The sequence below is a fragment of the Protomyctophum bolini genome (genome assembly GCF_963924005.1).
Source record: "Protomyctophum bolini genome assembly, chromosome: 24".
Taxonomy (NCBI): domain Eukaryota; kingdom Metazoa; phylum Chordata; class Actinopteri; order Myctophiformes; family Myctophidae; genus Protomyctophum; species Protomyctophum bolini.
The window spans coordinates 17,093,910-17,110,204 of NC_137885.1; the positions used below are offsets into that span (position 1 = coordinate 17,093,910).

Genomic DNA, 16,295 nt, shown 5'->3' on the forward strand with positions numbered 1-16,295 from the left:
AGACTAAGTCAGGCTGAGGCTATGACACTCTGCTACACTCACGGCCCTTTTGACCTCATCCCACGGGGAAACCAGATCCGGGTCACAGCACCAGTGTAACGCCTGGGATTCAAACTCGGGTCTCCTGCGTGAAAGACCAATATCTTAACCACTAGACCAAAGGGTTATCGCTGAGGACTGCGGGAGATAATAGACTTCTAAGTCAAGAGGCTGAGGCTGTGAGCCACTCTGCTACAGATGCACCAATCATCATCAGTGTTGTAAAGCTGGAATCGTTGGGTGTTTCTGGGTCTTACAACAGACTCCCTCCTCCAGGCGCCTCACCCGACCAAGGCTGATCAGACCCCGGGCTGTGTCCTATAGTGGCATGCTACAGCCCCCACTGTCTCCTTTGAGTCAGTGGGGAAGATGGCTGATGAGATGTTGTTGACACTAAAGAGGCTCCAGGCGCTCCTCCTTCGTCTGACCAGAAGTGCAGAATCCTTCTGTTAGTTGCGTCATCGTTGCCGCTGAACAGCACGCATCTCAGCCTCGGCAGTCGGCACCACACAAGGCTGATTTTAAACCCATTCTGGGCGGGAACCCCTTTTGGTGTTTTAAATTATGTTATAATTTAGCTATCGATATCGATATATCGATTATATTGTTGATATATCGTGCGTGATATTGACTTGTTATTATGCAGGTTTTTTTTAATACACAATGGAAATACTGTCTACAAGCTTGCATTGTAACCCTTTTTGGTGAAGCGATTTGGTGTGTAGAGTGTACAAGAATAGAAGCGCTTAAGCAATCAGGGGCCATGCAGTTCTCTTCTTACCTGGCTTTGTGCGTGCGCTACATCACTATCACATCAAAGGCCTTTTACAGATCGCCTGGCTGGAACAAGTGGAGTTGGTTAAAAGGAAAAAGCTTAACTTTCCCTCCTCTCTTTCTTACCCTATATTTTTGGTCCTACCCTCCAATCTCCCCCAATCCCATTCAATCTTGACCGCTACAGCACAAATGTAGCCAAGGCCTAGCCACCGGGCTCATTTTATCCTTGGGTGAACATTCAGACAATAGCTGATCTACTCGCTCACAACGTGTCGCAAGACAACTCGATGTGAGCTTGTAGATCTGCTATTATCGAAGAGATTTGGTATTGAGGGAACAAAGGACGGGACCACATGTAGACCCATCTACTGTAAGTAGGCCATAGGGACGATTAAACAGCAACACAAGTTTCTATGTTTTACTTGATGCAAAATAAAAGATATAAGGACGAACAAAAGAGCTGTCCCTCCTGGGCGGATTTAGATGGGACAACTGCTTATATTGATCAACTTTCTAGTGATTCTAGCCCAGGCAACAGTATTGATTCATAATTACACCTGGCAACTCCAAGATGGACTTTGAGAAATCATTGAGCTCAGATGATTAAAAGCAAGACAAAACACCATTTCAAAAAGACAGATGATAAGATAATGTTGGTTTTAAGTGTATTTGCCAGATTGATTTTACCCAAGGTCGAGACTCGAGACAGCTCCAAGCAATCCAATTAGGGATGCGGGACATTTCCAAGCAGGTTGGAAACATGTGACCCCCACCACCACCACCACCACCTACAATATTGATCACGTTTTACCCCCGTGACAACATTTAGTTCCAACTGTGTTTCCAAGTGTCCCATGGGACACACAGAGGGGTGTCAAAGTAAGGCAGTTAGTTATGCTTGTCATTTTCTGAAATATATTTTATGGATGATGTCAGAGATGAAATGTCCAAAGCGTAGGTCCCCCCAAAAAAAATAAAAGAAAAAAAAATACATATTTTTTTTTCATCAATAGAGAAAGACAAACAACAAACAAAAAATAACATTGTTTTCCCTCCATTTACATGTAAACCAAGAATTGCTCTTGAGCCACAGTGGTTATATATCTAATCTATACATCTATATATAGATATATACTGTATACACTCAGTGGCCATTTCATTATACACCCGCTCGCTAAAACAAATAGCCTGCCCCTCCAAGGTTCGGTTACTGTTGGGCTAAACATTTGAACGCGTAATGGACGAGTAATCTAAACTATTTGCTGCAGTGATTCCAGCATCTCAGAGACCTTCCGTGGATTTTTCACATAGTACAGCGTCTAGAGAGACTACCTACACTACAGTATAGTTTGGATAGAACGCTGCAATAAACAAAAAGCAAGCAGCCAGCGGCAGCTCTGTGGGTGAAAACACCTGCTTAATAAGAGATGTGGAGGGGAATGGTGGCCAGACTCATTCAAACTATTAAGTACATTTACCTAAGTACTGTAGGTATTTGTACTTTACTTCTGCTCCACTTAATCTCAGATTCAAATAATATTCTACCTTTACTCCACTACATTTATTTGACAGAATTAGTTACTTACTTTGTAGATTTGGATTATTTAGTACAAAACATACATTAACCACTCCAGCCCCATATACATTTCTGCATTTGTGTCACATGGCGAAGCTTGTAGATCTGCCATTTGATGACTGGAGGTGGTCAGTAGACCGAAAGCTTGCTAAATTAATACATTGATTGTGCACAGCAGCCCTCCAGATCTGAGTGTGCGGAGCTTCCCTTCATTTTTTTCATTAACCCTTTGTGACTCCAGCACATCACTTTTTCAGCAGATGAGCGGTGGTTCTTTTTACATTTTAGATCTGCCATTTTCAAAATATGTTTATACATTTGAAAACTTCAAATGAGACAGTCCTGATAATGAGTATACGTTCTACTTTTGGTACTTTAAGTACATTTTTATACCAATACTTTTGTACTTTTAATCAAGTACATGATTGAATTCCAGACTTTCACATTGCATTTCTACACTGCAGTATTGAGAATCTTTTTCCCACCACTGCCAGTGCCACTGTGGTGAGCTGCAGGGCATCTCTGGCCAAACCTTGAAGCCATTTGAAATCTGAACTATAGGTGTATGTAATAAAGTCACCACTGAGTGTATATACTGTAGATAACTGGCCATGGTGGGTATGACAATCACACGAAGGTGCCCTTTTCCAAACCTTTTTCTCAAATCAATAACCATTTGTTTCTCTATATACCGCGCGATAGCTGGACACAATTCTTAGAAAGAAGAACATTCTTTGGGAGAGTTGAGTCTTTTTAAGGTGTGAAAAATATATATCAGAGGTTTGGCTGAGTGTGTTCCTCTTAAATACAGTCTCACATCCATATAGCTTGTAAATGCTGAACCGTGTTAAAAAAAATCAATATCAAATCATTTGTCAGTGGAGTCGTTTGGACAAAGTCTTTTGAATTGTTTTGTACACCCGACGAGGGAGAGACCATCCCACTCGGTATTCTGGGATGCCATGGTGGGAGGACCTGAGGGGGGGGGGGGGGTTTCGGGGGTTTGGGGGGGGGGGGGGGTCCTCCAGTGTTTTCTTCTATTGTGCAAATACAGTTTGTTACATAGACAAACAGGCATGCTGACTCACAAACCATGCAGAGAGTTAGAGTTGGCGCGAGTAGACAGCGGAAGAAATAAAGAAATGTCAGGAAAAATCGTACATTTGAGATCAATTGCTGAACCTCAAATTCGAGATTAAAAAAATAAAAAAAATACTTGCCAAAACAAACAATAAAACAAGTGGAATGTTTTGTCAACCATGGAAAAAATAAGAAATTAAAAAAAAGTCTTAGTGAAATTATAACATAACATGAGCAACAGTCAACATTTTAAATGAAGACAATGGTCATCATTAAGTGTTTTAAAAAAAGTAGTAGGAAGGCCGGTGGAGGGAATAATTCAGGCTGATTTGTAGCTTCGGTTACAAAATGATTGTTGCACAATATTGACATTTATAACCAGGCTAAATTCAATGCTGGAGAAGGGAAGATGGAGACAACGATGTTCTGTACTCAATACTCAATATCTAAAGCAGTGGTTTTCAACCAGTGGTCCGGGGACTACCAGTGGTCCTTGAGGAGGTTCTAGGTGGTCCCCAGCTAAATGATGGAGAGTTGTTAACCAAATGGACCCTTATAGATCTCTAACTCTTGAGAGCGTCAATTAAAATTTACGCTCTCAAGAGTTACATTATTGCTAAACATCTGCATTACTTAATTTACAAGAAGTCTACACAATTAGAGAACATAGAAGAATTGTTATTTTATATAACAACAAAATATTCTTTAGTTTTGGGTCTGAGAGGCTAAATCTCATCGAATGGTGGTCCGTGGCTCAGACGCCGAATAAATAATGGGCCTTGAAATGAAAAGGGTTGAAAACCACTGATCTAAAGGAAATTCATACCTGTTGCATGATCCTTTCCATAAATGTCGGGCAATAAAAAACGTTCAGTTGGAAAAAAAGAAATAAACAAACAATTGTCGAACGACATTCATGGAAAAGGTAACATCACTTAACATGAAGTCCCCACCCTCTCATCTCCTGCTAAGTAAAATCCTCCAGTAAAATTGAGCTACATAAAATAGCCACCAAATTATTGTTATTGTTTTCTGTTTGGACGTGCGATGACGTCACAGTTCAAAGGCATGTGTGTGTGTGTGTGTGTGTGTGTGTCATCCATGCACTACCAGTACAGGAAATGCATTGTTTAGTGCCTGGGTTAATTGCACTTAGCTGCACGTCAGTGTCACAAACCCAAAATAGCCGATGTACAGTACAAGATCACAGCTGTGCTATATAGCCGATCAGCTGTGAGCTTGTGAATTGGCTATTTTCGGCACGCGACACCCATGCACAACTACCAATAAATCAGGCTTTATGTAACCAAGTTGTCAGCTGTTTTCAGAGGCGGTAAAAGTTCAACTGCAGTTGCCAGGCTAATGCTGCGTGATGGGGTTTCAGTTGGGGACTTTAAAAACAGTGCAGTCAAAGAAGAGTTTAAAATGCTGCTTTTCAAATATTTTTCTTCGGAGTAATATCCTGCGCCATACTGTTTTCGTTCACAACGTCATAGCTGTCATTACTTAGAATACATTTATAGATTTTTTTCCATATACAAATCTCCTATAAACAGTATAAGTTATAAATACACAATTGATGGAATTGCAGACGGGCCGACAAAGTCGAAGAAGTTGCTCCTTGTTTCTGACAAATACAAGAAAGAAAGAACAAAAACATAGGAAAGAAAGAAAGAAGTAAAAGACAAGTAAAGAAAGACAGAGAGTAACAATCATATTCAGTATGTGAATGGCAACCCTATAGCTATCCAGAAACAAAAAACAAATGGATAAAAAAACAGAACAAAAACTATGGATGAAAAAGTTAGAAAAATAATCTCATACATCAAAAATAAAAAGTGGACATACACATTATACCAAATACTTTGATATAGTAAAACTGACAACTTGGATGTGGAAATCATACATGAAAGGTACAAACAGGCAATATTCAATTATTGCCCTTCAAAATATATTCAATTCAATATACACGACTGATGTTGAGCCCAAGGTAGTTGCCAACTGGCCAAGCATGGCACAAGTAGCCAATGTAGATTCCAACTGGCCCAGTAGCCACGGTACTGTATACGTCAACTGGCCAAGCATAGCAGCCTACTTAAAGAAATGACCACTCCATGACACTGGGAGTAATTAAATTAGCAAAACTTAATTCAAACTAGAAATGCTTGACTTTGCCAGATAGTGGTGTAAAAATGACTATTATTCAAACTCATGCTTTGGCTTCTCCGGCTTGGAGTTTTTCCCTCTTTTGGAATAACATTTGAATCTTTAAAAAGAGGGGGGGGGGGGGGGGGGAGGAGAAATCCTGTTCTCTGCCGAAATGCATGCTTTATGTTGTTTACAAAGCAATGACTTGGGTTAAAGGGAAGCTACATAAAAGGCTAGACCTTTGTCAGTGTTCAATCTAATTCAATGGTGAATATCTCATCAATAGCTCACTTTTTTTTCTACTGAAGCTTTTTGGCAACTACCCTTTTCAAAGCATTTTTTTACACAGAAAAATAGATCCATCAGAAAGTGAAGTACTGTAACGCTTCAAGAGAGGCTGTGAGTGACAGACATAAATGGCGTCTGTGTCACGTTCCAAGTAAACATGCGGAAAGATTGTTTTGCTTAATTTTCCATTCTATCCTCAAGGACCGGAAACTATCCGTCTCTCTCACACTCTCTCCCTTAGTTCCCATAGCCAGAGAGAGAGACATTGTATTTTTTAGCTTAAGGCAATCTTCTTTTTCCTGAACAATCCTGAAAAATCCAGCGGATCCTCGCCAAAGGCACTCCTCTCGTTCTGTCCACCCCTCCGTCCCGCGACTACAGGCTGGTCCAATCGGACGATGCCCCCCTTCCCCCGCCCCCCCCCCCTCCCCCCATCTTCAAATCTTTGTAAAAAGCCGACGACGATGCGACGGTCATAGCTTCGGCTGATCAAAGTCCACAGTGAAAGTATCGTCGAAAATGTGAACGTTTTCTCTCCATTTCGGAGATGCCCTTGTTTTTGTTTTGTTTTTTTTGTAAGGAAAAAGTAGTTGAGAAAATAAGAACAAGGAATCCCCCGCCCCTGCGTCCCCCTTGCCCATGGGCTGTGACTGACAGCCAGGAAGAGGGGGGGGAGGCGGCATGTGTCCACTATACCCTCCGTTGTCCATTATGTGGTTATAAGAGGGCAGTGATGTAAAAGCACCGTTAGTTTTCTGCGCAGGAAGCGTGTCGCAGCCTTTCCTGCGATCAGAACCCACACTCACCCCTCCCCCGCTCCGTACAACCCCACATCTGCCGCCTTCATACGTGCTCCCTTTGCCAGCCGCTGCTGCCACCTTGGGGACGGGTGTGTGTGTGTGTGTTGGGAAGGGGGGTCGGGGCGAAGGCTGGCAGAAAATGTTGTCTCTGAGCGAGTGTCGCTATGCAACACCAACACGTAGCTTTTATTATATGTTTAACCCCTAGTTCAAGTCCTCTGTCTCCTGATTGGCTCCCTACTACGAGGCTGAGCCCACCCCCTCTCCCTCGCTTGGCTGAGGGGCCCGCCAATCAAGATGACCGACGCGGTGAGTGGGGTTAGGGGGGACTAAATGAAGGGGTTGGTCGGTCGGTCGGTCGGTTGGAGACTCTTTGCAGATCAAAGAGGTCGTTCTCCGGAGGAGAAGTTGAACGGTGACACAGCGCGACACCTTAAGGCTTCCCTTCCGTTACAGTGGTTCCTCCTCCTCCATGGGTTCGTCCTCTGGCCTAGGGAGGAAACACACAGACATTATGAAGAGAGTATCCGTCCTAAAACGAGACACCATCATTTGGGAGGTAAAACCTGTCGACTCAACTCATTATAACCATAATGTTTAACCCATTTAGACCTGAGGACGCATCTGTCTGTCATCTTAGCTTTTTAACCACTTTAACCATTATTTTAAACGTTAGCTGTTGAAAAATAGCAGGCTCAACAACAAGCTGATGGCGTGACACAGAGTGCTGCGATACGAGCTTGTAGATCTGCTTTTGTTTTGTGCAAATCTTTGAATATATTATTCTTTGACAGCGATCGTTTTTAACTAAAATCTTTGCTTCTGGGAGGTCCCTGAAACAACATATTTTGAGATGGGGGCTCCGCGGCCAATTACATATATTTTTTGAGGTCCTTGACAGGAAATAGTTTGAGAACCACAGACAGAGAAACATAGGGTTTTTCATGATTTAGAAGACTCATGTCTCAATGGGTTAACAAGCTAACATGGGACATCTGTGCCTTGCTTAGAACACCGTGGCCAGCGCTCCAAGCGTCCTAGACAGCTCTTCTCCCTCGTGGCAGGATGTTTACCTGGTGTCCTAGTTACTCTGGAGGACTTCATTGTCTTTTCTTTGCACTCTATTAACGTGACCATTTAGCCTGTCATTTTGTTGATTAGGGTTCCTGCCATTTACTCCCATCTTGCACTTTGCGTTCAGCATCTGCTAAACGCCTTCATTGTAAATCGTAATATGTGGCTTGAGGGAACGCTTTGCTGGTTTTAAAACTTGATCTACAAAATCCACAATACTGTGTCACGGCAGTGATGTCACTGGATGGTGGAAAAAACGCAGACCATGGAACCAACGTGGAGAGAGAAACCCGAACAGGAACCATTTCGTTAGATCAACTTCTTTCATGTCTGTTCTCTGGTCTGCTGGTACATGTAGGCACATTGACTGCTAATGAGTGTACATCCATTATTTCTCCTTTAAACACTTTAACACTTTGTGTGCGGGTAGCTCGGTCGGTATAGAGCTCTCGCCTTTCGACCGCAACGTCACGTGTTCGAAACCCAGGCACCGCCAACTCAGCGTGGCTTGATGTTGTGCGATAAGTACTGGGAGCTGATGGTAGGTGTTGCGCTCCACCTCAGCATTCCATCTCCCAGAGGTCTAGAGCATTGAAACGGGGATAGACTCCCGCACCCTGGCTGAAACTTGAATTGAACACTTGCCAGGCTAGCGATTGTCAAGGGACATTTTCGGTCATAGTGGCTACATCTGTCATTAAAAAAAACTAGAATATGTTTTTTTTTACGAATATCTTAGTACTAATGAAATTGAGTTGATGTGTTTCTTTTTTAAGGGTAACTGTTGCATAATCGCAACATTACACTCGAGGGTGGTGCTTTAGCGTCATTAATGGCACGTCTGCGTTGCTGCGGAAAAGTGCCGATAAAGCACACCCTCTTGCAGATTATTGCTTAATCACACAGCCATTGCGGAGGGAGGGACACGCACCTCTGGTCCATGGCATTGGAGTTGGCCACGGACAGCAAGGCCATGGCACTGACGGCCTCGGCCTCCTCAGAGTCTCCTCGCTTGGCCTCCAGCAGAGACAGGCCCAGCCGTGGCGACGACAGCTGCACCGAGCACCAGTACTTACCTGGACGGAGGAGAGACGGAGACAAATCACAGGAGAAAATAAATGGCGCCCCCCAAGACCCAAGAATGGAAGACAAGGGCAATAACGAAGAGGCATCCCTGTGAATCGCGACGGAGGCCCGCTTGTCTCAAGCGAACATGAGCCACGCGAGACACCGACGAGGGAGCTAAAGCGAGCGAGTTGCCATGCCGGATATGAATTGGTGGCCCAGAGATAGAAATGGCATTAAATGGGAGTCCGTAGCCTAATGCAGGTCACACTGGGGGTCCTAGAAATTAAAATGGTTGAGAGTCGCTGCTAGAGCCGTAAAGATCTTCTCTTATGGAGGTCCCTGGCATACCGTTTCAAATGCAGGGTCCGTGGGGCTAATGAGTGTCAATTTGGGGGTCCTTGACATGAAAAAGTTTGAAAACCACTGTTTAAGACCACTGGTCTTTAGTGTAGGGTCTCATGGGGCCTTGAGGGGATGGATTCCAAAGGTTCCATTTGGTTCCACTCTCAGCGGTAACTTAACACTGGTGATTTTATGGTGTAGATTGGGGCCGAGAGATGAAACACTGAAACAAACGAGGGTCCTAGCGTCGTCTAATGAGCATCAAGGCTAGGGGTGTAACGATACATTATTATTTCCATCGCTAAACGATACGATACAAAGTCAAACGATACGATATGAAATGTGTTGTCAACTCACTCTGGGTCTCCACAACCCTCTCCAGAGATGCAACGGCGTTGGGGTTGGGCCTCTGCTCCACTATGGACTTTGGCAGTGGTTCCAGCTGTGAAGATAATTTTATTATTTTAAATACATTAAAATGTATTTATGTTTTGTTGGACTCTTGGATTGCAATTTTAATTGCTTTGTAACTTTTGTCCCCCCCTTCTGGCGCCCCTGAACTAGAAACGTAATGATTCCTTCATAATGTGGTTCTGGTTCAAATGAAATGGGAACCTGAGACTACAGCTGTGCACCGAGCCTGTTGGTCGTGTGCTGCCACCTTGTGGATGAACTTGAGACTACAGCTGTGCACAGAGCCTGCTGGGTGTGAACTGTGTGGAACATTTCACTTCACCCCCTCTATCAATTCTATACCATGAAGCTTTGAATTCATAGAGATGTTTTCCTTTTAGTGGCATTCCTTAACAACAGAAAAAAATTGTTATCCAGGTGTTGGAGGTTATTTTATATATTTACATATTTCTAAATATTTTCCTGTTCTTAAGCTATTCTCCCCCAATTCATAAACTATTCTTTTCATTTCTGGACGAGTGAGTGTAGGTCAGAGCCGAATGGGGGGCATTGTTTCAAAGCTTTACATGAGGTGGGCCGAGCTGCGACCCCTCCCCTCACCTCCTGGCCCAGCAAGGCCGCTACGCAGGCCTCTGAGGCGTCACAGATGGCCGTCAGGTCATGACCCCCCTCCAGCGCCAGCACCACCCTGCCCCCGGCCAGGGTCATCAGCTGCCTGGTCAGGTAGCCGAAACCTGAGGTGAAGAGAGGGAGATGAAGAGAGAGGGAGAGAGAGAGGGGATAGAGAAGAGAGATAGAGGAATTGAACAAAGAAAAGTTGAGCAGGTGAGAGGAAAGCATATACTGTATAAGTGAATTACATTTACTGCCTTACAGATTTTGTAACCACTTGAACTCTAGCTAACGTCCTACAGTATATTGGGGCGGACATTCAGCCAAAATGGTGGCAGACAGCGGGGACGACTACAGGGGTGCCTGGTAGCTCAGCTGGATCACCCCAGAACAAAACAGGAACACAAATTAGCACCCCTGAGCATCCCTCCCCCACGACTATGGTTTTGTCACGTAGTCACACCTTTACGGACACAGGCAATTCAATTCAATTCAATTCAAAGGGCTTTATTGGCATGAGAAAACGTACGTTTACATTGCCAAAGCAGAAAGAACAATACAACAATACAGCAATACAATCAAAACAAAAATGATGTACATTTGAAGGTCAGAATCTTCAATAGATGGCGACGTGGGTGTACTAGGGAAACCTGCACTCGAATCTGTGGCAGATTTTACACTCGATTGATAAATGAGGGCCTATGTGTCTCTGATGTCTTGGTACACTGGACAGATGGTTAGGAAGTGTAGTTCGGTTTCCACTTCATTTTGTGTGCAGTGGGTGCATAGTCTGTCTTCTCTCGGGATACAGGTGTGCCTATGACGGCCTTTCTCGATTGCGAGACTGTGCTCACTGAGTCTGTACCTAGTTAAGATTTTTCTTTGTTTTGGGTCGGTCACGGTGCTCAGGTATTCTGCCACTGTGTATTCTCTGTTTAGGGCTAGGCACAGGCATTCAAATGCTATATATGGTGGCTTTTGTTTTAACCTGCCAGGTAGAGTATAAAAGCCTTTCTTTCTCACAGGTCTACAATGAAGTGCACAACGTGTGGGTGTGTGGGGGGTTCAGAGCGGGGGGGCACCCCTGACAATAACAAGTATTCGCTCCTGGTGGCAGAGGCATAATTAAGCTCACATTCCTCACAATGTGTCGTGACACACTTTTCAGCACAGATATTTGTGTGTAGAGCACCGCGGGACTCTACACACAAATATCTTAAAAACATCTTAACAATTTTGCCTCCATTTCCCCCATTTAGAAAAAAGGAAAGGAATGCCATGATTCTCTACGTGCCTGAGAGGTTTAGTGAAGAAGGGATCTGTCTGTCACACTACCTGCTGTAATAATGTATTGTGTGACAATGAAGCACTTGAACTTCTAGTGATGTTCGTGGGCAGCATCGTTAAGTGGCACGCAGGCAGGACAAAATAAAAATCGGAATAACAAAAGGTCAAATCTTTTCTGAAAGAATGCATTATCATCCGAGGAGGTCTTCAGAGAATAACAGGAATGGAATAGAAATTTTAATAGAAACAACTTACACTTTAAAAGATTAATTTGTTTTCTGGTCTCGACATCATGCGGTGTCAGTGGCATGGCCTGGTGGTACAATAAGAACCACACAGTGTGTGCATGCATAGTACGTACATTTGGATGTGAGAGTGTAGCCCCCAAGTGGAGAAGGGTGGCCTTCCACGGCATCAAAGCCCGACGACACCAGCACCACGTCTGGGGCAAACTCGTTAGCGATGGGCATGACCACCGACCTGATGGAGGAAGAGAGGGCAGAGCTTTATAACCCGTTTAGACCTGTGAGGAACGTATCTGTGTCACCTTATAGCTTATATTTAACCACTTTAACCACTGTTTTAAACTTTAGCCCTTGAAAAATAGCAAATCTACAAGCTTGTGGCACCGCACCTGCTATTTTTGAAAAATCGTGAAAATGTGGCACAAATCTTTTTTAATCTTTCAAAGCCAATGTTGTTGTTTTTTTTTACTCATCCATGCTTCTGGGGGGTCCATGCAACAACATATTTTCAGATGGGGGTCGGCGGTCAATTACATATACTTTTTGGGGTGCTTGACATGAAATAGTTTGAGAACCACTGATATAGAAACATATGTTTCTGCTGTGTGCACACAATAATAGCAATTCAAAGCAGTTGTCCTCAAAATCACACCTACAGTCGCTGTCATCAGACCGGAGGGAGCGCTCTATGATCACGGTACCAGCAGCTGCAGCGGCCCCCTCAAGCCTAGTTTATACGAAGGTGTCGTGCACATGCCGAGAACGGCCGAGAATAGCAGAACTCTAGCTCACAGGGGTCGCATCCGCAACGCGATGTTAACTTGTATATAAGCTGTTCTCTGTGCGCAATACTCTTGTATGGTGCGTCTCACTAGCCACCACACAAGAGGAGGTTTGAATAATGCACTGAAACCAGTGCTCCCCAAAACAAAGCTGTTGGTTTGGGGATCTGTTGGGAACCCGATTACATGAAACAGGCACTCGTGCGTCCAATGTTTGTAAATAAATAGTTGGTCTATTAATCTGTATATTACTGTTTTAGATTAGTAGACTGATGTATTGGGACTAAACTGTTATAATCCCATCCCCCAACTGTCCCAAGAACTTCAGTGTATATAACGTATAATGCTTTTCAATTTCAGAATAGACTTTGTCATGTCAAACACATACTGTAGTTAAGTGTGTGTGTGTGTGTGTGTGTGTGTGTGTGTGTGTGTGTGTGCGGACACTACCTGAAGGCTGCCAGGTACTCTACGTCTCCCATGGGCGGTTCGAGACCGCCAGTGAAGGCTACGTTGACGTTGAAGCCCACTCCAGGCCCGCTGCCCACCTGCAGAGGGGAAGCACAGTACAGTACGTACAGTACGTTTGCATGAGTGAACAGACTACGCAAACGCCCACCCAGTCTAAGTGGGTAACATGTTATTGTTCCCGTTATATGGCCTCCGCTGCCTGACTCAGTGACAAAACATTTATCTGCATAAGCATATTGATAACCTAATAATGACATGATGATTGTCCAATACTGTATCAGAGGGATGATAAGTCAATGTGCATTATGATATGAGATGCATGTGTGTTCCTGCTCATTCTGTTCTTGCTGCTATGGGCATCATAGATCCACTGTTCTTACTGTATATATTTCTGTGTGTGTGTAATAAACTTTAGAAAAATATGCGTAATACATCGCTGTGTTAGTGTGTTGGCATTATGTCCTCCGCCCCTGTGACACACACAGACACACAGACACACAGACACACACACACACACACACACACACACACACACACACACACACACACACCCCTACCTCGTCTGGGGCACCGCTGCCAGGGAAGAAGTTGCCGTCGTCATAGCGATGGATGGACATGTAAAGCACGTTGGGGTCGTCGTAGAAGGCTTGCTGAGTACCGTTGCCATGGTGAACGTCCTGTAAGGGGTTAAAGAGCACACAGAACGCCATCCATTGGCTCGTTGAAACCTCCAAAAGATACAGGCGAGGTAAGTGTTTCATAACTACCGGTATATTTAGTTTTTCAGGGGCGCTAGGCCCCTTCTATATTCAGCTATTAGTGTGGATTTCCGTCGTACACAAACTATTAAATTCCCATGGACAATGAATGGAGAATTTCACGTCATAGTGTCTATTTTACGTCATGATGATGTACGATGGTAAAAGCGCCCCTCACTCCACACGGTGTGATGTTTGAGGGGAGCTACAGTAGCCCCTATACAGCTTTTGACCCCACACGTCTCAATGCCATTGACAATGAAAGGAGAAATTAGGTCAAATTTCCGCCAAATCTGACGTAAATTTGTGGCAACAGGCATTCTGTTCTCTCCAGTATGAGACAGTATTAGTCGACTAAAATGTTATGATATTTAGTCGAGTAAACTAGACTAACACTAAAACATTCCAGGTGACTAAAATGTGACAAAAACTAAATTAAAACTACCAGTATTCAATTCAATTCTATGACTAAAACTAAAATCTAAATTTGCTGTCAAAATCAACAACTGAACCAGTCTACTGTCCTAGTTAACTCTAACGTTTCTATTTCTGTGCATTCCTGTTATTCTCTGAAGACCTCCTCGGATGCTAATGCATTCTTTCGGATTTCAGATTTGAGAAGACCTTTTGTTATTCAGATTTCTATTGTGTCCTGCTTTTGCGTGCCACTTAACGATCCTGCCCACGAACATCTCTTGAAGTTCAAGTGCTCCATTGTCACATAATAAATTATGATACAGGTAGTGTGACAGATCCCTTCTTCACTAAACCTCTCAGGCACGTAGAGAATTATGGCATGCGGACCGTCAGCCTACGCTGACACAGAAAGTATTATCTGGCTTAAACCTGCCATTACAGAAGGCTCAACGGCTCTGAGCAGGTGTCACTAATACGGTAGAGTCCAAGATTGGCTGTTTTAGAATGCAAGGATGAAATTTGGGGGACAGACAGAACAACAAGAGCTGCTCTCCTTTGCTCATGTTGCACATTTAGCTGGCACTCTGCACCTACCGCCCCCTATGGGAACGGGTGTCGACCATGCTCTGTGTGTCTTTGCGGAGGGAGACTGACCCAGTCCACGATGAGGATCCTGTTGACGTTCAGTCTCTGCTGGAGGAGCTTGGCTGCGATGGCCACCGAGTTGAAGTAACAGAAACCCCTGGAGAGGAAAACAAGAACGACAAGAAAGTCCTCAAAGCTGACTTCACACACCGCGTGGTTTTCAACCCTTTTCATATCAAGGCTCATTATTTATTCGGCATTTGAGCCACGGACCACCATTTGATGACATTTAGCCTCTCAGACCCAAGACTGAGAATATCTTTGTTGTCGTTGGACAAGATTTAGTCCACAATTCCATGCTGTATTGATGTTGGCACTATTAGGAGAGATAACGGTCAAACGTTGAATAGTGTAGACTTTTCAACGTAGACTAGTAAATTAAGTAATGCAGATGTTTAACAATAATTAAACTCTTGAGAGATATAATAAGGGTCCATTTGGTTACCACAAGTAAAAGTCTGGAATTCAAAATGTACTTGAGTAAAAATACAAAAGAAGTGGCATCAAAATGTACTAAAGAACAAGCTTGTAGATCGGCTATTTGTAAGTGTTCAATGTATGTTTTGTAATAATAATCAAAGTAACTAGTAACTAAAACAAAATGTTGTGGAGTAAAAGTACAATATTTGCCTCTGATAAAAACCTATAGATCTGCTATTTTTCAACGGCTAAAGTTACAGAGAAGCTTATTAAGTAGCTTAGCCCTTCTAGGATCTAGCACCCCAAATTTGGATGGCAGCCCTAATAAAAATTGCCCAGGATCTTTACAGATCGTAGACTTCATAATTGAACTCAATTATTTTGTCACACAAGACCAGAACCTGGCTATCTTGGGACATTCCCAGAAACAGTGTATATACGCTTTTTTGCATTTAATGCACAATGGGGACCTACTGGGATCGATTTTATTAAAAATGTCAGGTGTTCTGTGTTGTCTATGAAGTACCTGTTACTTAGAAAAGTAGAGAAGATTTAATGCATTCAGACCAACAATCTTCATCGTACTCTGTTTGAAAGTCCCTTTCCCATTTCCTAATCACATTAACGATATTGTGTTTGTCGTAACTCAGAAAAGTCTCATAAAAATATGAAATCAACCCTTTCTTTCTGTGTAGCTATAGAAAATGCATTTTGTTTAATTGGATTCACGAAAAACCTCCATCAGTGACTCAGTGTTATAGAGAAATCTACAGAGTACTTCCAATGGAAAGGCTCAGTGAGAGAAAATAACTTTATGAATATATGGCAGCCGCTGATAGATTACTTGCCCAGGGATCTATCTACTGTGATTTATAAAGGAAGTGATTCATTGGATTGGAGAGCCCCAGCTGTACTCTTGCAATTTGCCTTCTGATGTGCCCATGTGTGTTGTGTATGTACTGTATATATATGTGTATATATTTGTATTTATATATATTTTTCCCTAATGAATAACTGACTGTATTGTGTATGTGCTGCTCGCCATTTTCTAT

General features: G+C 43.3%; 1 protein-coding gene across 4 annotated transcripts in view; it reads right to left on the reverse strand.

Annotated features, from left to right (window-relative positions):
* Window positions 1–1,442: 1,442 nt before the first annotated feature.
* Window positions 1,443–16,295, reverse strand: part of LOC308311640 (histone deacetylase 4-like) — a gene marked incomplete at its 5' end in the record, with an annotated part of 96,262 nt that continues 81,409 nt past the window's right edge. For all 4 annotated transcript variants that reach the window (XM_080758411.1, XM_080758410.1, XM_080758409.1 and 1 more), the window contains 8 exons: window positions 1,443–7,198; window positions 8,714–8,858; window positions 9,550–9,634; window positions 10,207–10,340; window positions 11,867–11,985; window positions 12,983–13,080; window positions 13,561–13,680; window positions 14,833–14,920. In XM_080758411.1, coding sequence (XP_080614537.1) covers window positions 7,159–7,198; window positions 8,714–8,858; window positions 9,550–9,634; window positions 10,207–10,340; window positions 11,867–11,985; window positions 12,983–13,080; window positions 13,561–13,680; window positions 14,833–14,920 — 829 coding nt within the window. In that variant the 3' untranslated portion in view covers window positions 1,443–7,158. The remainder of the gene's footprint in view (window positions 7,199–8,713; window positions 8,859–9,549; window positions 9,635–10,206; window positions 10,341–11,866; window positions 11,986–12,982; window positions 13,081–13,560; window positions 13,681–14,832; window positions 14,921–16,295) is intronic.